This window comes from Myotis lucifugus, unplaced genomic scaffold, assembly GCF_000147115.1.
Source record: "Myotis lucifugus unplaced genomic scaffold, Myoluc2.0 scaffold_387, whole genome shotgun sequence".
Taxonomy (NCBI): domain Eukaryota; kingdom Metazoa; phylum Chordata; class Mammalia; order Chiroptera; family Vespertilionidae; genus Myotis; species Myotis lucifugus.
The window spans coordinates 557259-581909 of NW_005871435.1; the positions used below are offsets into that span (position 1 = coordinate 557259).

General features: G+C 42.4%; 1 protein-coding gene across 1 annotated transcript; it reads left to right on the forward strand.

The window, feature by feature from the left end:
* Positions 1 to 1648: 1648 nt before the first annotated feature.
* SLFN11 (schlafen family member 11) lies at positions 1649 to 24070 on the forward strand. Its single transcript, XM_023743406.1, is given in 7 exon segments — positions 1649 to 1777; positions 13630 to 13691; positions 15864 to 16549; positions 16552 to 16923; positions 18542 to 18670; positions 21987 to 22710; positions 23148 to 24070. Coding segments are annotated over 6 exon segments (2769 nt in total). The 5' UTR covers positions 1649 to 1777; positions 13630 to 13671; the 3' UTR covers positions 23986 to 24070.
* Positions 24071 to 24651: the final 581 nt, after the last annotated feature.

A 24651-nucleotide genomic window follows, 5' to 3' on the forward strand; every position in this document is an offset into this window, starting at 1 on the left:
GATGTTTGTACTTTAAGGCATGTGAACGCATTTTATTTTATTTGATGCAGCCTCACATCCCCCAGCCTCACGCACACGCAGCAGCCCGGTCGTTAGGCGTGAGGGCATTAGGACTATTTGCATATTACCCTTTTATTAGTATAGACGGTCAAAGACTCAGTGATTGGGAGATGTTACTTTATCAGCATTGTTACTTAACCTTTCTGAAGCGTAGTTTCTTCCTAGAGATAATCAGTGTATAGGATTTAGCACAACACTAAATCCTCTGTAAACATGGTTAAGACATCCTCTGGACCCTGCTGAGTTTTTCTCACTGGACACTTTTCAAGCATGATTTTTTAAGTGTTTTTATAAAATTGATTTTTAGAGAGAGAGGAAGGGAGAGGGAGAGAGAGAAACAGTGATTGGTTGTCTCCCACATGTACCCTAACCAGGGATCAAACCCACAACCCGGGAATGTGCCCCGACCAAGTGAGCCACACCAGCTCAAGTTTGATTTAAAAAAAAAAATGCTGTGTCTTCAGGGGGTAATTTGTAGATTGTAATACTTTTCTGCACTCAGATAATTACTCTGTTTGACACACGTAGGCAACATCATGAAGTGATAATGCTGGCCATATTGGAAACAAATTTGGTACAAACTGGATTTGTGTGGCAGTCTGTGATACTAGTAATTTCTGTGACAATTTCTGTGAACAGTGAACTTGGAGATTGTAATAATAGGAGGTAGTAAATGGGAGTACAGTAGTTCCTGGCTGACCATAGAATTACCTGGGATCTTAAAATAGATCCACTGTTAGATTCTGTATGTCTAGGGAGGAGCCCTAGAATCTGCATTTTTTTAAAAGTGTGCTGAAAGATTGGGAACTTGGTTGTCATGTATTTTTTCTTTTTGTTATGCAAGTGACTCACTTAAGTTTTGATTGCCGGGCATCCATTTCAAAGAGGATCTACTTCAAAGATGACAATCTTAAATAAACACATTACCTAGCTATGCGACAAGGTAAAGAGCCAAGCCACCTCCTCCTACTAAGACTCCTTTGTTTTAGAGATCTTGGTTGATTTCATAACTGATCATTTGGGCTGCTGTTTCTTTAAATTTTCTCCTGCTTTAACTTCCCATGCTAATGTTTTCAAATCCACCAATGAGGAGTGAGCCCGCGAAACTTTAAGCGCCATCTTCAACTTCAAATAGAAGCAGAACCCCAGGCCTTCTCTCTCTTTCTCTACCAGCCACCTCGCTGTGTAACCCGAAGTGTTCTGTGTGACTTCCAGGTCCTGTAAGTAAAAAACCTTTATGCTTTTCAGTTACCTGATGATTACTGCTGAAGGGCGTCTTGTAATAATAATAAGAACCACGTTGTTATTGACAGGATGAGACCGGCATAAAGCACTGGCTCACAACATCTCAAACTAAATTCCCTCTAGGACACAACACCTTTCCTCATAGTTAAAAATGATTACTAAAGCCATACTGTAATAATTCTTGAAATCTGTACGGATGGACACATGAAAGAAACCAAACAAGAGCTTTCTGCTGGATTTCCTATTGTTGATTTGGCGGCTAATGCTGTTGCTATTGTTCTAAGCTTCTTCTGTTTACCACATTGATTTGTAACTTCCCTCCACAGCCTACTTTTCTCCACGGGGGCTCAGATTTCAGAGCCAGCTCTTCCTTCTGAGGGTTACCATAGCCCTCAGTCCTGACCGGAACAGATCAGGACTCCAGGAGTTTTCTCTCTAACATCCCAACCCGAGGAATCTTCAAATTCCCAAGGTCAGTACAGACTGTCTGGAAAGACCCACCACGCCTTGCCAGTTCAACAGAAAGGATGGTCTCAAAAAGAGATTAAAAAAACACACAACTCTGCCCTGGCCAGTGTGCTCAGTGACTAGAGAATCACTCACCCCACCCCCACACTAAAGAGCTAGGGTTTGACTCCTGGTCAAGGGCACGTACCTGGGTTGCAGGTTTGATCCCCAGGCCCCCGTTGGGGGCAACCAGTGGATGTGTCTCTCTCACATCAGTGTTTCCCTCCTTCCTTTCCTCCCTTTCACTCTCTCTCTGAAAATCAATGGAAGAAATATCCTCAGGTGAGGATTAACAACAACAAAAAACCCTCTAAGATGAAAATCCACCCTGTGACCCTTCCCGATATATCTTGCCTGTATATTTAGGCAAGAGAGGCTGAGGTGGACACAAACAGCCACACATTTCATAAATGAATGAAATAGACAGTGAGAACTGGTCTGTAGATGGGACTCACCTTCTTGCTCAGGCCAGCAATGCAGGATTCCAGTCCAGAAAACCTGAAAGAGTTCTGAGACAGACTGTGGTGTAAGGGGGTTATATAGGGTAAGCCAATCAAAGATCTGGCAGGGACAACGACGACGACTTTCAAATGGGAAAGGGAGGAGCTAGAGCTTTGGCGGGAGTGGGTGACTGTTCAAATTATTTGTCAGGTTTTTTTTTTTTTTCCATAGTATACACACTTTAATTTTCAGGAGAAACTTAAGCTATACTGATTGGGAAGCTCTGACCCATTTGGATGTTCCAGGTTATTTTTGCAAGTGTCAAAAGTACATGTGGGTATTTTGTTTGCCAACTTTAATCAAAAGCACTGGAAAGTGCTTTTAAACAAGTTGCTTCTTCAAATCTTTTTGGTGATGGGGCACGCATGAATATATCTAACTATGAATACTTCAGGTGGCTAGTTGAGAAATAGTTGGCATTCTAGAATAGGAAAACAATAATCTGTAACAACAGATGTTTATTTTACTAGACACAGCAACACCTACATATATTCTCTAGACATCAATTAGCACAGCCACTATTGTAACAAATGTTTTCATGACTTCAGCCATAAATGTAAGATGATTATTTAGACCCAAATTAAATAAACTATTTCCATATGTGTGTGAACAAATTACTGGAGACAATAATTAGGCATTGAGGTGGGGGAAATAAATCCGAGGAGCTCATTTAATCCTGGTTTTAATTCTGAGCAGGTCATAACTTCTCTTCGTCTGTGTGAAATACTCACAACATATGCTTGGGGCGGACGGAGCCAGGATGTAGGATGCGTCTGTTGTTTCTTTGAGGGTCGTAATCTTCTGAGTCCCGGGGGAGCCTAACCTACAGGCAGAGGCTCCCCACACACCAAACCACCCCTTAGGCCGCATTTCCAAAGTAGCTCCCACTCTCAGACACACACCAGCTCTGGCCCCCGAACCCCAAACTGTGGTCCCCACGCTGCCCTGCAGGAGCCTCGCTGGCCAGGGCTCGCGGGAGCGTCGCTGAGGTTGGACACCGGGGGAAGCTACTCGTTTGGTGGTGGGGGAGCCACAGCAAAGCTGCAGCACTGGGGGCAGGAGGCGCAGGGCGCAAGTGAGGAGCGTGCATAAACAGGGTGAAAGGCTGAAGCGGGCGGGAGACGCAGGGCGCAGGCGCAAGTCAGCAGCGCGCAAGGGAGGGGGTGGAAGGCGGAAGCGTGCGAGGTGGGAGGCGGGAAGGAGGAGGGAGGAAGTGTGTGCGCGCGCGCGCGCGCATATATGTGTGTGTGTGTGTGTGTGTGTGTGTGTGTGTGTGTGTGTGTGTGTGTGTGTACTGATGTCGCAGCAAGGCTTTCTTAAGTTAAAACATGTTCATGTTACTATTTTTTTTTACACTATTACATATGTCCCCCATTCCTGTTACTTTTTTTAAATGCTTCTCTAGAATAATTTGTAAATCGTATCAAACTTATTTTTAATGTATTGAGATAATTTTGACTTTCTATTAATTGCTCATGTCATATTTTATATTCATGGTTTTTCTTGTATGTAAAACAATTTATTCTGTGATAAATCCAATTTGAGTTGGTGCGGTGTGTGTCTGTGTGTTTAATAACAGCAATAATAAGAAACGTAAGTAAGTACAAAGATAATATAACACTTCTTTTGTTCCCTTAATTTTTGTTACCCCATTAACGTTTTGTCAGTTACTTCAAGTCCTTTTCAAATTCAGTAAATAAAACATTGTAGATAAATTTGAAGTTCTCCTTGCTTTTCATCTCCAGTTCCATTTTTCTTTCCTTTTCTCAGAGACAACCAATATTCTGAGTTTATTGTATAGCTTTACAGTCGTTTTAGCTTACACTCGGTTTTACATACACGTATCCAGGAATAATATGTACCTTGGGTGTATGTGCTTGGCATAAATATACTTGGCATATTTATAAAAGATAAAATCTATATGTATACTTCTGCATCTTGAATTTTTAATTCTACATTTTGTTTCTGATAGCTGCCACTTGTGTGTCTGTTAGTTTATTCCCTTACAATGGTTTATAATATCCTGTTTAATACATATTACCACATGTTATTTCCTCACTCCTTTATAGATGGACAGTTAGGCTATTTCCAAAATTTAGTGTTACAAACAGTACTAAAATGACTGTGCTTGTTCTCCTTGTACACATTATTTACCTGTTCATCTGTTAAACAACATCTTGGTTGCTTCCGAGTTTTGGCAATTAGGAGTAAAGCTACTAGAAACATTCATGTGCAGGTTTTTGTGTGAACATAAATATTCAACTAATTTGGGTAAAAACCAAGGGGCACAATTATGGGATCATATGGTAATAATATGTTTAATTTTGTAAGAAACTCTAAATTGTCTTTTAAAGTGGCTGTACCATTTTTCATGTTGTTGGGTCTTGTTTTTATTTTAACCATTTTAATAGGTATGTTGTGGTATCTCATTGTTGTGTTAATTAGCAAATTCCTGATGATATATGCTGTGGTGAATCTTTTCATATACTTATTTGCCATCTCTGTATCTTTTTTGTAAGATGTCTGTCCAGATGATTTGCCCATTTTAAATATTGGGTTGTTTTATTGTTGAGTTTCAAGAGTTTTTTGTATATTTTAGATACCAATACTTTATCAGATATGTACTTTACAAAAATTTTCTCTTCATTCTCTTAACAGTCTTTTGCAGAAGTTATTGATTTTGATGAAGTCCAACATATCAATTTTTTTCATGGGTCATGCTTTTGGTGTTGTATCTAAAAAAAATGTCATTAGCAAACCCAAGGTCACCCAGATAATCTGCTGTTATTTTCTACAAGTTTTATAATTTTGCATTTTACATTGGGTTTATTATCAATTTTTTAAAAAATATATTTTATTGATTTTTTACAGAGAGGAAGGGAGAGGGATAGAGAGCCAGAAACATCAATGAGCGAGAAGCATCAATCAGCTGCCTCCTGCACGACCCCTACTGGGGATGTGCCTGCAGCAAAGGTACATGCCCTTGACCGGAATCGAACCTGGGACCCTTGAGTCTGCAGGCCGACGCTCTATCCACTGAGCCAAACCGGTTAGGGCTATTATCAATTTTGAGTTAATTTTTATGAAAGGTATGTCTTTTTCTAGATTCATATTTCTGCATGTGGAAATCCAGTTTTTTCAGCACCCTTATTTGTTGAACTGCCTTTGCCCCTTTGTCAAAGATCAGTTGACTGATCTGTGTGGGTCTGTTTTTCATCAACAGCACACTGTCTTGGAGTATTATAATAGACTAGAGGCCCGGTGCACAAAAATTTGTGCACTGGGGGAGGGGGGATCTCTCAGCCCGGCCTGTGCCCTCTCACAGTCTGGGACCCCTCAGGGGATGACCACTTGCTGGCTTAGGCCTGTTCCCCAGGGGATTGGGCCTAAGATGGCAATCAGACATCCCTCTGGCAGCCCGGCAGCCTTGGGGGATGTCCACTTGCCAGCAGGGAGCAGGCCTAAAATGCAGTTGGACATGCTGAGGAGGCAGGTGAGGCTCCCACCACCACCGCTGTACTGGCAGCCATCACCCTGGCTTGTGGCTGAGCAGAGCTCCTCCCATGTGAGAGCGCCCTGACCACCAGAAGGCAGCTCCTGCATTGAGCATCTGCCCCCTGTTGGTCAGTGTGTGTCATAGTGACCAGTCATTCCCAGTCCTTCTGCTGTTAGGGTCAGTTTGCATATTACCCTTTTACTATATAGGATAGAGGCCTGGTGCACGGGTTGGGGCCGGCTGGTTTGCCCTGAAGGGTGTCCTGGATCAGGGTGGGGGTCCCACTTGGGTGCCTGGCCAGCCTGGATGAGGGGATGATGGCTGTTTGCAGCTGGTCTCACCCCCTTCAGGGTGGGGGTCCTTACTGGGGTGCCTGGCCAGTCTGGGTTAGGGGCCGAGGGCTGTTTTCAGGCTGGCGGGTGACTGAAGCTCCCAACCTCTCCTTTTTTTCTTTTTTTTTTTTTATTCTGGGGTTTATTTACCTTCTATAGCTGTCACTGGAGCTGAGAGCCAGCTTTAGCTCTGAGGCTCGGCTCCAGCTCTGAGACCTCGGCTGCTGAAAGCAGGTATCTGGGATTTGTTTAGCTTCTATAATTGAAACACTGTTGCGGTCCTGCTGGCTGAGGCCTGGCTGGCTGAAAGCAGCTATCTGGGGTTTGTTTAGCTTCTATAATTGCAACATAGTTGCTTAGAGTGCAGCTCAGAGGCTGGCAGCGGCAAGCGGGGAACCTTGGCTTCCTCCATCACTGGAGAAAGCAAGCCTCCTGTTCGCTTCAGCTGCCTGGCTGCCGGCCGCCATCTTGGTTGGCAGTTAATTTGCATATCACCCTGATTAGCCAATGGGAAGTGTCAGGGTATGGTCAATTTGCATGTTTCTCTTTTATTAGATAGGATGATTACTATAGTTAGTCTTCAAGTTGGTATTATCAGTCTTCTGACTTGGTTCTTCTCTTTCAATATTGTGTTGGCCATTCTGTGTCTTTTGCTTTTCCATGTAAACATTTGAATCAGTTTGTTGATATTCAAAAGATAATTGCTGGGATTTTTATTGAGATTGCATTAAATCTATAGATCAAGTTGAGAAGAATTGATCTTTCGACAATATTGAAGCTTCTCTTCCATGCACATGGAACATTTCTCCATTTATATCTCCTTTGATTTCTTTCAACAGAGTTTGTTGTTTTCCACATATAGAACTTGTACATGTTTTGTTAAATTTATACCTAAATATTTCATTTTATGTTTTGGTGTGAATGGAAATGATATGTTTTCAATTTAAATTTTAGTTGTTCATTGTTAATATATAAAAAAGCAACTGACTTTTGTGAATTAATCTTGTATCCTGCAACATTGCTATAATCACTAATTACTTCCAAGAGGTGGTTTTGTTTTTTTTTTCCATTGATTCTTTGGGATTTTCTACATAGGTAGTCATGTCATGTGTGAACAAAGACAGTTGTACTTTTCCCTTTCCAATCTGTATACCTTTTATTTTCTTTCTTGTCTTATGCATTAACTAGGACTTATAGTACTATCTATCTCTATAAAGAGGTAATATGCAAATTAGGCCAGGACACCATAACGGGTCACGACCGGACAGGAGGAGGTTGCACGCGTAAGTGAGGCTCAGAGCAGAGACGGAGACAGAAACAGGGCCAGCCCGAGCTGCTGCACCCCGGCTTGGGCCAGCCCCCTGGAGCCGGAGCGGACATGGACAGGAACATGGGGGCCGGTCCCAGCCGCTGCACTGCGGCTCGGGCAGTCCCTTCGGAGCTGGAGCGGACACGGACAAGGACAGAGGGGCCAGTCTGCAGCCTCCACGGCTGATCACAGGCCCAGGGGGTATAGGGCAAGCCCACCTGCATCCTCCACAGTTGAGCACAGTCCTGGAGTAAAACATTAACAGCAAATCCTTTCAGTATAATTGGGCATTAAAGGCCTAAAGAATGATCATTTCCTTTTCTATGAAACACATAACTCTGACATCCTATTTGCAATTAAATAAGTTCCATATATTTTGATATTTTACAGCCCTGGAAAGTTACATATAATGATCAGCAAAGTGAGAAGATGAAAAGAATTTGTAGGCTTTTAAAGATGTAACTAATTTCTGTCTAGAAGACAAACCAATTCAAAAAGTGATGGTTTTATTGTTCTACTACAGGCCGTTGCACAAAACTTTGTGCACTCAGGGGGGTTCCCTCAGCCGGGCCTGTGCCCTATCAGTCTGGGACCCCTCGGGGGATGTCCACCTGCTGGCTTAGGCCCGCTCCCTGGGGGGATTGGGCCTAAGCTGGCAGTCAGACATCCCTCTGGCAGCCTGGAGAGAGAGAATCATTGATCGGCTGCCTCCTGCATGCCTCCTACTGGGGATCAAGCCCGCAACCTGGGCATGTGCCCTTGACTGGTATCGAACCTGGGACCCTTCAGTCCTCTGGCCAATGCTCTGTCCATTGAGCCAAACCAGCTAGGGCTCCTATAAATATTCTTTATAAAGTTGAGGAAGTTTCCCTTAACTGAGAAATTTTTTTTTTTACTGTTAAGTTTTAGAGTTCTTTATATATTCTAGATTTGGTTAATTTGTCAGATACATGATTTGTAAATATATTTTCCGTCTATATAGTTTGTCTTTTCATTTAACAGGATCTTTTACAGAGGAAAGTTTTAAATTTTTTAAGAATTTCATATTATTGATTTTTTTATTTTACAGATTGAGTTTGTACTGTTATCAAAGAATTCTTTAAAAAATATATATATATATATATATATATATATATATATATATATATTATTGATTTTTTACAGAGAGGAAGGGAGAGGGATAGAGAGTTAGAAACATCGATGAGAGAGGTCAATGCTCCATCCACTGAGCCAAACCGGTTAGGGCTATCCAAGAATTCTTTACTAGGCCCTAGGTCAGGGGTGGGCAACCTTTTTGTGAGTGTGTGCCAAAACCAGCAAAATCTCTGACTCAAAATTCTTCTGCATGCCAACCATAATTTTTTAAAATTAAATCTTTATTGTTCAGATTATTACATTTGTTCCTCTTTTTTCCCCCCATAACTCCCCTCCACCCAGTTCCCACCGCACCCTCCGCCCTCACTCCCCACCCACTGTCCTCATCCATAGGTGCATGATTTTTGTCCAGTCTCTTCCCGCATCCCCCACACCCTTTTCCCCCCAAGAATAGTCAGTCCATTCCCTTTCTATGCCCCTGATTCTAATCACCAGTTCATTCTGTTCATCAGATTATTTCTTCACTTGATTCTTAGATTCACTTGTTGATAGATGCGTATTTGTTGTTCATAATTTGTATCTTTACCTTTTTCTTCTTCTTCCTCTTCTTAAAGGATACCTTTCAGCATTTCATATAATACTGGTTTGGTGGTGATGAACTCCTTTAGCTTTTCTTTATCTGTGAAGCTCTTTATCTGACCTTCAATTCTGAATGATAGCTTTGCTGGATAAAGTAATCTTGGTTGTAGGTTCTTGGCATTCATCACTTTGAATATTTCTTGCCACTCCCTTCTGGCCTGCAAAGTTTCTGTTGAGAAATCAGCTGACAGTCGTATGGGTACTCCCTTGTAGGTAACTGACTTTCTCTTGCTGCTTTTAATATTCTCTCTTTGTCTTTTGCTCTTGGCATTTTAATTATGATGTGTCTTGGTGTGGTCCTCTTTGGATTCCTTTTGTTTGGGGTTCTCTGCACTTCCTGGACTTGTAAGTCTCTTTCTTTCACCAGGTAGGGGGAGTTTTCTGTCATTATTTCTTCAAATAAGTTTTCAGTTTCTTGCTCTCTCTCTTCTTCTGGCACCCCTATAATTCGGATGTTGGTACGCTTGAAGCTGTCCCAGAGGCTCCTTACACTATCTTCGTATTTTTGGATTCTTTTTTCATTTTGCTTTTCCGGTTGGGTGTTTTTTGCTTCTTCGTATTTCAAATCGTTGACTTGATTCTTGTGATCCTCTAGTCTGCTGTTGGGAGTCTGTATAATATCCTCCATTTCAGTCAGTGTATGCTTACTTTCCAGTTGGTCCTTTATCATAACCTCGAGGGTCTGACTAGATTTCTTGAGGATCTCACTACATTTATTGGAGGTTTCACCAGACTTTTTGAGGGTCTTACTAAATTTATTGGCGGCTTCTAGAAAGTTCTTGAAAAACCTTAAAAGTATGGTTTTGAACTCTATATCCAGTAGTTTGCTTTCCTCCATTTCTGTCATTTGTGTCCTATTTCTTTGTCTCCACATTTTTTATGCTTCCCTGTGTTGATAAAGTGGTTTTCTGTGCTAAGTGTCCTCTAGGGCCCAGGGGCTCAGCCTCCCCAATTACCTAAGGTGGACACTCTTGGTGCACCCCCTTGTGGGCTTTGTGCACAGTCTTGTTGTAGTTAAGCCTTGATTGTTGTAGGTATCACTGGGAGGAATTGACCTGCAGGCCAATTGGCTGTGAGAATTAGCTGTGTCTGCAGTGGGAGAACTTCTGTGTTGGAGACACCCCTCCGGGGCAAGACTTGCTTCGGTGGGGCTTTGGTGCTCACTGAATCTGCCACCTGAATGTGTCCTTTATTGATCCAAGGAGCTGCAAACTGGATGGTCCCACTCTGACCACTGGGCACACCGGCTCCTGGATCTCTAGGGAGGTGCTAATCTAGCCTCTTCCTGAGGCTATCCAGCAAAAGCCTCCGTGCATGGCTTGGGCAGGGCGGGGCAGTCTCTCAGGGGATCAAAGGGCGGGGCTAGCAGTTATGGCTGCTCTCAGTCCTACCCTCAGAGACCCCGCTTCTCAGTGTCCCAGCAATCACTGCAAACACCTCTGAGAGAAAGCTGCCCTCTAGTTCCGACCAATGCCAGACAGTCCCACTTCTCCCGTATGAGTCTGGGTCCCCAAAGACTTGCCTGGAACTGGAGCTCAGAGCTTGAGACTCCCTCCGGATTGAAAAAGATAACCACGCCCCCAGCCGCCGCGTGCGCCTCTGTACCTTTGTATTTTACTTCCGCACTGCACCTCCTCTGAGCCTCGGTATGCTTTTCTCTTTCCTTCTAGTTGTAGAATTTCCACTCAGCCAGCCTTCTTGTGGTTCTGAATGATGTCCGTTCCGTCTTTTAGTTGTATTTTTGAAGTGGTTGTGCGAGGCAGCAAACTCTGGTGTTTACCTATGCCACCATTTTGGTTTTCTCCAACCCTAATTTTTTTTTTTTAAATATATTTTAATTGATTTTCTACAGAGAGGAAGGGAGAGAGATAGAGAGTTAGAAACATCGATGAGAGAGAAACATTGATCAGCTGCCTCCTGCACATCTCCTACTGGGGATGTGCCCACAACCCAGGTACATGCCCTTGACCGGAATCGAACCTGGGACCTTTCAGTCCGCAGGCCAATGCTCTATCCACTGAGCCAAACCGGTTTTGGCCAACCCTAATTTTTTGAGAACATGTTATGCCTACTTGATATCTCTTAAGGTGTACGTATGTGAAGAACCTTGAAGAAATAATAAAATTCATTCGAGCGACAAAAACACAGTATATGATGATGAAAAGTACATTTTTAAAAAAATATATATTTTATTGACTTTTTACAGAGAGGGAGAGAGATAGAGAGTTAGAAACATCTTTGAGAGAGAAACATCAACCAGCTGCCTCCTGCACACTCCCTATTGGGGATGTGCCCGCAACCAAGGTACATGCCCTTGACAGGAATCGAACCTGGGACCTTTCAGTCTGCAGGCCGACGCTCTATCCACTGAGCCAAACCGGTTAGGGCTATTTTTTAATGTATACATGTACACTGATAATCCAACAGAAAACTTTATGACTCTGTTTGATATTATCAGTGGGACTCTTGCTGCTGCATCACTGATGACAGAGATTTTACATCAGGTTTCTATTTTGTGACCTTCAGAAATATACAGAGCTACTACTTTCATCCATCAGGCTACTCCTATTATGAGACTTAACAAAATTCATCACTGAGAACAAAGATTCACAAGTGTATGTGGATGAAAACATGGAGAGTAACACTGTTGCAAAGTTTTTTCAACAGAAAAAATTTTCTGGAATGGCATTCCAAGTACTCAATAGTTCGTTTTCGACACTTCTCTCTGGTACTCCTGTCTCTAATCGCTTTTTTTCAATGTTTTCCAAGTCAACTCTAAGGTCAATAAATTTCTGCTTCCAAATTGAGCTACTCTGAAATTCAATCAACTGCATTTCAAAGTCATCCATGTCTATCCATGAAAACATTTGTAAGTTTAGTTCCTTCAGTTTCATGCTGTTTGGAAACCTCATGAATTTTGCTGTCTCTTCCAGTTCTCTGAATTTCGCAAATCTTGAGAAGAACTGCTCAATAGTTGACTCGATGATGTTTAAAAACAGCTTTTGAAGGCTTTGACAGTCTGTTCTGTCATCTTTTGGGAGGTCTTTGATGTGCCTCTTGAGGTTTGGGAAATATCTAAATCTCTCACCATCCACATTCCTCTTAAAGACTTCCAGTTTCTTTTCAAAAGCCTTTATGTAACCAAACATAACATCAAGTGTCTTTCCAGTTCCTTGTAATTTAACGTTTAAGTCATTCAAATGTTCACAAAAATTGTAAATGGAAGATTATAAGAGAGGGTTTCACGTGTCAGTAAAGTTACTGGCGTGCCATGTTTGGCACACGTGCCAGGAGTTGCCCACCCCTGCCCTAGGTCATCAAGTTTCTCCTGTGTTATCTCATAAAAAAATTTTTTTTATCATTTTACATATTTAACTCTATGATTCATTGTGAGTTATTTTTTGGTAAGGTGTCAGGTATGAGGTTTAAGTTGAAATTTTTTTTTTTCCTTTGCCTATGGACCACTTCATCCAAAGTCTATCATTTACATTATGGTTTATTCTTGGTGTTATACGTTATCATCAGCCAAAGTCCACCGTTTACATTATGGTTCATTCTTGGTGCTGTACATCCTATGGGTTTGGACTGGGATTCATACCTGAAACCTCTTGGTGTACAGGATGGCACGCCAACCAACTGAGCCACAGGGTCAGGGCTGTGGTCCCTAAATTAAATTCTCTTGCAAAACGCACTGGTTGACCCAGCTCATCTATTTTCTTTATCATATCAGCCAAGTCAGAGTTTTGCTGGCTTGAGGCTGACTTCTCCCTTGGTCTAGTCAGCTGGGGCCATTTAGTAGAAGGGAGCAGAGGTCCCCATAAGGCCAAGCCTTTCACATGTGTGGGAGATGCACAGGTCTCTAGTTAGAGAACTCTGTGAGGATGGTGCTTGTGGTGCCAGAAAGACCTCCGTGTATGGATTAATATTATAACAGGGAGGAGAGTAAAGGAAATTCGAATGATCCAGACAGCCCATGCTGAAGCCTGAACCATCCCACACAAGTTCTAGTTGTCAGCTGTAGGAGGCACAAAATGAGAAGGTGGAGAAGGGCTTTTAGTGTTGTTTTTATAATTTTTATTTATTTCCAAGAGGAAGGAAGAGAGAGAGAAAAACACTGATTGGCTGCCTCCTGTATGCCCCATACTGGGGATCGAGCCTGTAACTGGGGTATGTGTCCTTGACCAGTATCGAACCCAGGACCCTTCAGTCCGCAGGCTGACGGCTCTATCCATTAAGCTGAACCAGCTAGGGTTGGAGGAGGGTTTTAAGTAAACAAGAACTCCCCCCCCCCGCCCCCCCATAAGAAATTCCAACCTTGAGTCTTTAAAGTGTGTGGGCTATTTAATATTCATCTGAAAAGCCAGGAAGCAAGAGCAAACTCCCTACTGGGAACCTCCAGACACAAAGGGGTCCCGCTTCTCAACTGTCGCTGTGTTGTCTTCCAGAACATCTGGAGGTGTGTGCCTGGGAAGAGGGTGGACCAAAGCATGGCTCACTCGGAGAGCAGGTAGGCAAGGCTTGTATGCAGGCGGCTGACATCAGTAGTTTTTTGGTTTTTTTTAAGTTCTTTAAATTTTGAAGGAAATCACTATTTTTATTTTTCTCTCTTACAAATATAGGCATTTAGTGCTGCAATTTTTCCTCCACATACTGTATAAGCTATTTGATGTGGAGACTTAAACCATAAATCTCCAACAGGCAGATTCTTTGTATCTCTCACAGCACTTAGTGTGTCTACAATGAACACTCACTGAACATTCCCTTTATTCATAAGTAAAAGAATGAAATGCTGTGATCACATTTTTTCAGTCTATAATCAAGGAAAAGAGAAAAATGACTGTGCGGGTGGCAATGCAATCCTAAGCATCTCAAGCATCGTCCCCCCGCCCCCCCCACAGCCCCCCCCACCCCACTCACCATGGTGCTGTTGAGGTTTATTGATTTGCTCAACCACTCCCAAATGCAAGTTCTTTGAGATCATAACGTCTTAGAATCCATTGATCCTTCTTTTCCCCATTAATCAGGTCCACCCCCTGCCCTGACCATCTTCATTTCCCAGCCTGTTCTAAGAATGTGTACAGTCCAAAAGTTTAACCACTTTCTTGCTAATGATCTAAATTTATTGTTATGTTCCCCCACGTTCTGTGTGGTTCACGGTTCAGGATCTGGAAGAGGAGCCGCACACAAATGAAAGACACGAGACAAGAAATAATTTGGAAATTGGGTGGCCAAGAGGATGGACTCCACTTGTGCTCAAGCCTTGCCATCCTTTTATTGAGTTTGGGATCCACCTGTAGCCCTTAGGCAGGCAAGTTCCAGTAACAGACAGACTATCTTACCAGTAAGGATTTACATGACTATCTGGTGGGGAAGTTGCTTCAGCCACCATTGTCATGACTAAACAGTGGGTGCATAGCCCTGACCTTTGCCAGGGCTTCGAGGGTCACCAGCATTCCGGACTCCTTGTCCACATCTCTCTGCTAGAGAAGACAATAGGCGGTTTCCCACAGTTTATATCCCCTACTCTCCTTTTATTTATTTATTTATTTTTAAAATAATTCCTTATTGTTGAAAGTCTTACATATGTCCCTTCGCCCCCGCCCCCTACGCATTGATCCCCTCCACTCCACCCTCCTTACTCTCCTTTTAAATTTTTGGAGGTAAAGATTTTTCTATGTTTTGAATCATTTAAAACCTACAAAAAATACAGAGAACAAAATAATGAGCACAAATATGTCCAACACCCAAATTTAATAGAAGATGTCAATTAAAAAGACTTCTTATGTCGTGGCTGGTGTGGCTCAGTTGGTTGATCGTTGTCCCATGCACTGAAAGGTCACCGGTTCTATTCCTGGTCAGGGAACATGCCCAGGTTGCAACCTTGACCCCCAATGGGGAGCATGCAGGAAGCAGGAGGCATCCGATTGATTTTTCTCCCTCTCATTGATGTTTCTCTCTTTTTTCCCCCTCTCCCTTCCTGTCTCTCTAAAATCAATAAAAACATTTTTTAGAAAAACTACTTCTTACTATGCCAATAAGTGGTACCACTAACCACCCAGTTCCCTATGCCAAAAACCCAGTTACTAAAATTGAATACTTCCGATTTCTATCTGGTTAGTTCAGATAATGTTAATTTTATTCCCTAAATATCTCTCATATATGCTCAAATTTTCTGCATCCCACTGCCACTACTGTGGCCCAGTGCTCCATCATCTCTCATGTGGTTTAATGCAAAATTCTTCCAGCAATTGCTTCATTCAACCATGTTTCCTTTCAAACAATAAGCTCTGAGAGGCAGGACTGTGCTCATTCTTTTTTTTTTAAAGTATATTTTTATTGATTTTAGAGAGGAAAGGAGAGGGAAAGATAGAAACATCAATGATGAGAGAAAATCATTGATAGGCTGCCTCCTGCATGCCCCCCACTGGGGATCAAGCCTGCAACCTGGGCATGTGCCCTTGACTAGAATTGAACCCGGGACGCCTCAGTCCACAGGCCAATGCTCTATCCACTGAGCCAAACTGGCTAGAACTCATTTTTGATCTACCACTTAATCTCCAGCCCCCAGCACTTATCAGGAACCCAATAAATATTTTCAGATAAATTAATGAATGCATTTTTATGTACTATGTAATTTACTTCATCAACATGAGATGTGTTTCAATGGTTTCTGTTGCAGAACGAACATGAAGAAACATAATCCATCTCTGGTGGTAGAATTATCTCTCCCAGACTTGGTCATCAATGTAGGAGAAGTAACTCTTGGGGAAAAAAACAGAAAGAAGCTGAAGAAAACTCAGAGAGAGCAAGAGAAGGAGAAAATTTCGCAGGCTGCCTGTGCTTTATTAAACTCAGGAGGAGGAGTGATTCGGATGGAAATGGCTAACAGCGATGAGCATCCTGTGGAGATGGGGCTGGATTTAGAAGAGTCTTTGAGAACACTTATTCAATCTTCAGATTTGCAGGCTTTCTTTGAGATTAATCAACAAGGGAGGTGTTTTTACATTTTTGTTAAATCTTGGAACACTGACTTTCCCCCTGAAGATCGTTTCAAGCCCCGCGTTTGTAGCCTGGGTTCTTCATTACACCTTAGATCTGCCACCTCTGTGCTTCCCATGAATTCAAGAGAGGCATTTTGTTTCCTGGAAACCAAGAAAAGAAATGCAAAACTTTTGGAGAAAGAACCTCCTAATAAAATTCCCAGGGTTGCAAAGCAAAACTTCCGTTGTGCACCATGGGAAACTTCCATTTCCTTTTTTTTGAATCCTGCTCGCCTAATTTTCCAAAGAGACCACCTTGAGCATGGTGAAATCCTGCCTTTTCCTGAGTCTCAATATGTAGAGTTTAAACAGTTCTCTACGAAACACACCATATATCTGCATTTGCAAACACTGGGGGAGGCTATCTTTTTATTGGAGTGGAGGATGAGAGTCGGAAAGTTCTGGGATGTGCTGAAGAAAACATTAAGCATGAGGATTTGAAAAAGGAAATAGAAGATGCAATAAACAAATTACCTCGTGTCCATTTTTGCCAATCCCAGTGCCAGATAACTTTCACAGTCAAATTCTTGGAAGTGTTAGACAAGGGGCAGTTGTATGGTTATGTTTGTGTGATCAGAGTGGAGCCATTCTGTGGTGCAGTGTTCTCAGAAGCTCCCAGGTCATGGATGGTGAAAGACAAGGAAGTCTGCTGCCTGACAACTGAGGAATGGGTAGGCATGATGATGGACACAGACCCAGGTAAGAGGGGAAAATACCTCCCTCCCTATACTTTTCTTCCTCTAACACCCTCATACTAAACAGGCTTTCCTTTGTTTCCTGTGACTTTGAACTTCTCACACCCACTAGACTCTGTGTTATTTGAATCTCCCAGTATCCTGCTTTCCATACATGATAAAATTTTGCCAGGTAATTAGAAGCCCAAATCAAGTATCTTATAATAGGCAATGTTTTTACATCAGAAAATGAAAAGAAAATTTGGGGGAATTGTTGCCTTGTAGTAGCTCTTACTGGCTCTATGGTCATTTATTAATATTTCAAGAATTTTGTGAGCCAGTGTTAAACATAGTCATTATTAAAAATTAAGTTATATAAACTTATAATTATATTAAAAACAAATATAACAAATGCAAACTCACCACTTCTGAATTATTTACTCCATTTTAATAGTATCTTTGCTTGTGAGGTTATTTACATCTATTGTATCTGTACTAGAGGCCCGGTGCATGAAAATTCACTCACTGGAGGGGGGTCCCTCAGCCTGGCCTGCCCCCTCTCACAGTCTGGGAGCCCTCAGGGGCAGGAGGCAACCCAGCAATCAGGAGAAGTGATGCCCCATCACACCTCTGTTGCTGCCTCTGTTGCTGCCACTGCCTCGGCCAGCCCTGGTTACCTGAGTCTCAGGTGGCCCAGGTGGCCCTGGGTGGCTGGGCAGCCGCCATCCAAGGCTTGCCTGCACCTTGGGCCGGCCCTGAGTGGCTGGGAGGCTGAGGGGACTGGGGGACTTCAGAGGCAGGCGCGTGGAGCGGCCAAACCTGCCTGGGGGCAGGCCCGGCCGTGCTACATGCCTGCTGCCCCAGTGGGGCTGAGGGGACTGGGTGCTGCCATCTTGTGGCTGTGGATGCTGCCATCTTTGAGGACATGGCAGTCAATTAGCACATTCCCTCCTTATTGGCTGTGGACGTAGCCATCTTGTTAGGGAGTGATGGCCAATTAGCATATTCCCTCTTTATTAGATAGGATGGTAGAAATACTGTAAAAGGTAGCTTGAAACTGTCCGTGGTGAGAATATTACACCACAGAAATAAGCTACAGGTACATAGATATTTACTAAAATACTGTGCTATATACCATAAAAAATGCAAATGAAATGCTATCTAGACATAGAGAGTGAAGAATTATATTGAATGGGAAACACATTCAAACTCCCAAATAATGTCTCTTCATTGTTGGATTTTGGCAACCTCCATATGCAATAAAGACATGTGTCTACACAGGTGAATAGAGCATTATCTTGTCATTATCTCTCAAGTCACACCACCTAGACCAGTGGTTCTCAACCTTCTGGCCCTTTAAATACAGTTCATCATGTTGTGACCCAACCATAAAATTATTTTCGTTGCTACTTCATAACTGTAATGTTACTACTGTTATGAATCATAATGTAAGTATCTGATATGCAGGATGGTCTTAGGCAACCCCTGTGAAAGGGTTGTTTGACTGCCAAAGGGTTCGTGACCCACAGGTTGGGAACCACTGACCTAGATAGTCATAGAATACACCTAATTATAAGGCCTCTTGCAGTGGTGAAAAAATGGACTAACATGTCAGAATAATGTGAATTTTTTTCTTTCTTAAGAGCTTCTGAAATTGTCCAAAGACTTTGAATCTCAGCTGAGTCTATCTAGCAGGCCTCCTCTTAGCAGACCAGTGTACTCCAAGAAAGGCCTGGAACATAAGGAAGATCTCCAGCAACGTTTATTTTCAGGTAGCAACTGTGGTTTGCCTACTTGACACCAGCCAGTTTCTATGCTAGGATAAGGGGGTTAAATGGTTATGCTTGTTTTTTGAAATCTTGAAAATATACTCTCCAAACCTATGTGTACAAAATGATGATGCTGCCAGTAGATTGGTAATAAGTAATTTAGAAATGAATCTTCACTGACCCCACTGGCTGAGGCAGTGCCACATATAGAATCCAGGATTATTATTGCCCTTAAAGACTATTTGGTCTTGAAGATCTCAAATTACACTGATCATCAGTATTTCTGGTTACTTTTAAAAGTACAGATATCTGGTTCCTCACTCCAGACTCAATAACTTAGACTATCTGGGATAGTATGTCATAATGTGCATTTTTATCATGGTTACTCACATGATTTTGATGTTCATTCATCCAGACTGGAAATCTTTTTATCTAGTTGAACTAGAGTCATACACTGTACCAACAGAAAAAAAAAAATTGCCCACCTCTGCCATATTTTCCAGAGGAGTAGCTGCTATGAATATAAAAAAGAATAAAGATTTATATCAAGATGTAACATAAGCCCTAGCCAGTTTTGCTTAGTGGATAGAGCATCAGCCTTTGGACTGAAAGGTCCCAGGTTCAATTCCCAGTAGGAACATGTGAGGTTTTCCCATTCATTTGAATATCAAATTTATATTTAAAAAATTGTCCACAGCCGAAACCGGTTTGGCTCAGTGGATAGAGCGTCGGCCTGCGGACTGAAAGGTCCCAGGTTCGATTCCGGTCAAGGGCATGTACCTTGGTTGCGGGCACATCCCCAGTGGGAGATGTGCAGGAGGCAGCTGGTCGATGTTTCTCTCTCATCGATGTTTCTAACTCTCTATCTCTCTCCCTTCCTCTCTGTAAAAAATCAATAAAATATATTTAAAAATTCATTTGAATATCAAATTTATATTTAAAAAATTGTCCACAATAAATTGTATTAGATACAAGAGTAAGCATAAACATTGATAACTATTTTTAAAACTCAATGAGCTCCATTTTAGTAGAGCTTATTACCACGGAATAAATTATAACTAAAACAAAATAGCAGATTGTATGTTCATAAGAGCAACAATCTATTTTTCTTATATAAAAATCAAATTTTTGCCCTAGCTAGTTTGGCTCAGTGTCTAGAGCATTGGCCTGTGGACTGAAGGGTCCCAGATTTTATTCCAGTCAAGGGCACATGCCCAGGCTGTGGGCTTGATCCCTAGTAGGGGGTGGTGTGCAGGAGGCAGCCGATCAATGATTCTCTCTCATCATTGATGTTTCTATCTCTCTTCCTTCCTTTCTGAAATCAATAAAAATATATTTTTAAAGAGTCAAATTTTCAGGAATTGTACCAAAAATCTAAAGAATAGTTTTTAATCCTCACCCAAGGAGTGAGGATATTTTTCCATTGATTTTTAGAAAGAATGAAAGGGATGGGGAAGGGGGGAAAGAGATTGAGAGGGAGAGAGAAAAACATCAAGGTGAGAGAAACACATCAATTGGTTACCTCCTGCTCTCATCCCAACTGGGGCCAGGGATTGAACCTGCAGCTGAGGTACATGCTATTGACTGGAATCGAACCCGCGACCCTTCAGCCCCCAGGCCAATATTCCAACCACTGAGCCAAACTGGCTAGGGTGAAAGGGACACTTCTTGCCTTGACATCATTTCCTTAGGAAGCATGTCCTGTTATATAAAGTAAGACTATTCAATGATGAGATAATACACATGTGCTATGAAATTCTTTAGTGCTTTTCTCCATTTATCAAGTCCCTCTGTGTGACTGGCAGGGCAGTGCAGTAGAGTGGAAACCACAATAGTGTCTGAGGCTTGGGTTTGGATGCTGGCTCTGCCATTTCCTATGGGTGTGGCCATGGGCAACTCCCTTGACCTGTCTGAGTTCCAGTTTTCTCATAAAAAGGAGAATAAATGAGTATTTCTCCCTTGTACAATTGAGAGGCCCAGAGATGTCTGTAATCTCCCTAGTACAAGCAACAAATGATGTGTTTTATTTTATACTTCTTTTTGTTTCTAAAGTTTTATTTTAAACATATCCTTATATTATTCTATTTTATCCATTCTAAGAAGTGTGTTTCCCCCATCCTTTAACATCTCTTAAATCTGGATGTTTCATAATGGATGCCGTCTCCCGCTGGCAATCATCCAGGTTGCAGATATAATCAAGTCTTGTGAACACCTGGTACAAGTCAGCAACAACAGACAATAAACAATTACCAATGAACTTTGGCTAATTTAACTTAAAATTACTACTACAAATCTGACACCAGCACAACAGGATAAAACAGTCTCTTCTCTCCCTGTCCACTTCTCCCCATCTTTGGAACAAATGATCATTGAAAGAGTTTAAAACCCTACGTTATTCTCATGTCACATCATTGTTCTTTGCTCCCTCATGACAAAGGGAGACTTTGTGATGGATGTAGTCTCACCCTGATCTGCGAGTGATACCAGAGTTTAGCTTCAGGAGAGTTAGTTCAGGGCCTAACTTCAGGGTCTCTCAGGCCAGGACCACAGGGAATTCTCTGTGACTAAATGGTTTAACATGGCTCCATCTTCTCTGCAAATATTTAATGAGCACCTTCTTCCAGGGAGGGCTCCTCCTACCTCCATCAATGGGAACAGTTCAGGGAAAAATTGAGATTCAACAGAACTAACATTTCCCAAGCAGCTTCAATGAACCAGATATTTTATGCTATTTTATTTATTTCTCACCATAAGAAATGTGCTATTTGTTAATGTGGGTTTTTGTGGGTTTTTTTTTTGGTTTGTTTTACAGATGAGGGAACGGTCTTAGAGAAACTAAGGAATTTCCCAAGGTTATAAACATAATAAGCACATAGATTTAGATGAAGTGTGCCAGGTTTTCAAGACTTCTTTTCCTTTATTATAAAATAACTAGAGGCCAGATGCACAAAATTTGTGCAAGAGTAGGCCTTCCTTCCCTCTGGCACCAGGACCTAGGCTTCCCTCCTCCGGCCACCTGCAGGCACCCAGGACCCGGGCTTCCCTCCTCTGGCCTCCAGCAGGCACCCGGGACCCAGGCTTCCCTCTGGCCCCAACTTTGTCCAGAAGGACGTCCGGAATGATGTCCAGTCTAATTAGTATATTACCTTTTTATTATTATAGATAATATTTATAAAAGAACATATACCAAAAATATTTTATTTATCATACGATTAATTATGATTGAGTATAAGTATAATAATTACTTTTTATTAATTATAATTAATCATGCAAATAAATATGATATTGACCTTACATTTATAACTCTTTTCATATCTAGTATCATCAGAAGACTTGCAATTTACTCCTGAATCTCTCTTGAAGGAGCTGTACTCAGAGTATGAAGGCCTGGAGGAATTACTAAAGAAGGAAATGCATCCTTTCTCCCGGGGAATTTTGATCTTTTCTAGAAGCTGGGCTGTGGACCTGAACTTGCAAGAGAAACAGGGAGTCATTTGCGATGCTCTGCTGGTAACACAGAACAGCCCCCCCATTCTCTATACCATTCTCGGGGAGCAGGATGCAGATGGGCAGTTGTACTGCACCCGTACCGCCTTTACCTTGAAGCAGAAGCTGGTGAACATGGGGGGCTACACCGGGAAGCTGTGTGTCATGACCAAGGTCCTCCACCTGAGTCCTGAGAGCAATGCAGAGTCCTTTGAAGGTTCAGACTCTCTGATTAAGTACCCTGAGTCCTACTACCTTGCAGACACCAAGCAAATGGAAGCCTTGCTGCAGTCCCTTGTGATTGTCTTGCTCAGCTTCAGGTCTTTCCTGAGTGACCAGCTGGGCTTTGAGCTTTTAAATCTGCTCACGGTCCAACAGTATGAGATCATCTCAAAAAACCTCCGCAAGACCCCAGAATTGTTTATCCATGGTTTACCCGGCTCAGGGAAGACAATCGTGGCCATGAAGATCATGGAGAAGATCAAAAATACGATGGGTTGTGAGAAAAATGAAATTCTCTATGTTTGTGAGAACCAGCCTCTGAGGGACTTTATTGGGTAAGCAGTTGGATCTTGTTGTCACCAAATGAGGTGCAGTGTGAAATCATTCCATGTCTTCCTCTACTCAGATCACTTTGTTCTTTTTTTTAAAATCCTCATCCGAGAATATTTACCCATTGATTTTTAGAAAGAGTGGAAGAGAGAGGGAAAGACAGAGATAAATATCGATGACCCATTGATTGGTTGGGGAGGGTCCAGGCTGGAAAGGCAACTGAGGTACGTGCCCTTGTCCAGAATTGAACCTGGGACCCTTTGGTCTGCAGGCCAATGCTCTATCCACTGAGCCAAACTGGCTAGGGTATTACTTTGTTCCTGACAGTAGGGTGGTAAATTGATCTGTAACAACAGTTCTGTGTTTATAGGAGTATGACACAGTAATTTTCCTCCTTTATATACTTGGAGGAAACCTGATTGTGTCTTTTTAATTTTTACAGTAATAAAGATATCTGCTATTCAGTGACTCGAAAAACCTTCATGAAAACAAACTCAAACTTTGAAAAGATTAAACACATCATCATCGACGAAGCTCAGAATTTCCGCACTGAAGATGGGAACTGGTATGAGAAGGCAAAAACCATCACTGAGAGAGGAAAGGATGGCCCTGGAATTCTTTGGATCTTTCTGGACTACTTTCAGACCAGTCACACAGACTGCTGTGGCCTCCCCCACCTCCAATACCAGTACCCAAGAGAAGAGCTCATCAGAGTGGTCCGCAATGCAGACAAAATAGCCAACTACCTACAAGAAATAATGCACGAAGTCAGAGAAAATCCACCACCTAACATCCCCTGGGAGTCCCTGAATATCTTCAGTGAAGCTGAATGGTCTCAAGGTGTTCCAGGCAATTTAGAGATGAGTAAGCACAAGGATATGGAGCAGATGGTGGATTATATAGCCAAAAAATGCCATTCACTTTTGGAAGCTGGATATTCCTGCAAGGATTTTGCTGTGATTTGCAGCATAGCAAGTGATGTACACATATATAAATCTAAGCTTCAGAGAGCAATGAGGAAGAGAAAATGGTCTCAGTCCAGTGAGGAATCTGATCTGTTAGTAATAGGAAATGCATCATATATCATGGGCAAGCACATTGTATTGGACAGTGTCCGTCGATTTTCAGGCCTGGAAAGAGACATCGTGTTTGCCATCAATCCAACAACGGCTGAACCAGCTGTTTTCCATAATCTTGTCCTCTGTCTGGCTTCCAGGGCAAGGAAACAGCTGTATATTTTGATTCCCTTTGAAGGAATGACTAACTCTGCATCATTTTAATGATGGTCTTAATTTTTCCTATACATGAGCACAGTATGTGCTTGTGGAGAGCGGCTATAGTGTTTGGACAGGTTCAAGCCTTGGGCTAATGAGAGGGCACAGTCCTCTCATGGCAAAGCCACGTGCAAGTCCCAGCTTGGACGGCAGAGCCCTCCCAGCACAATTATAGCCAACAGCTATGGTTGTAAGCTTGAACCTATCGTCCAAACACGTGGCCCCATGAGCCTAAGTCAGTGGTCGGCAAACTGCGGCTCGTGAGCCTCATGTGGCTCTTTGGCCCCTTGAGTGTGGCTCTTCCACAAAATACCACGTGCGGGCGTGCACGTACAGTGCGATTGAAACTTCGTGGCCCATGCGCAGAAGTCGGTATTTTGTGGAAGAGCCACATGTGGCTTGCGAGCCGCAGTTTGCTGACCACTGGCCCTAAGTGATGTGGGCTTGATAGAGTTCAGGTGCATGTAATTGAGTAGGATCAAAACCCACGAGAATGATGTAAACATCTTGACCATGCTCTTACTTTGCCTCAGGGAATGTGGCTATAAAATAAAGACATGGTTTGTAGTCTGTGGCACTGTCACTAGCTCTCCATCAGAGAGGACAGCGTCCCACCCAGACCCAGCCTTCTTCTCTTGTCTGTCTTTTCTCAATCCTTCACCACCTGCTCTC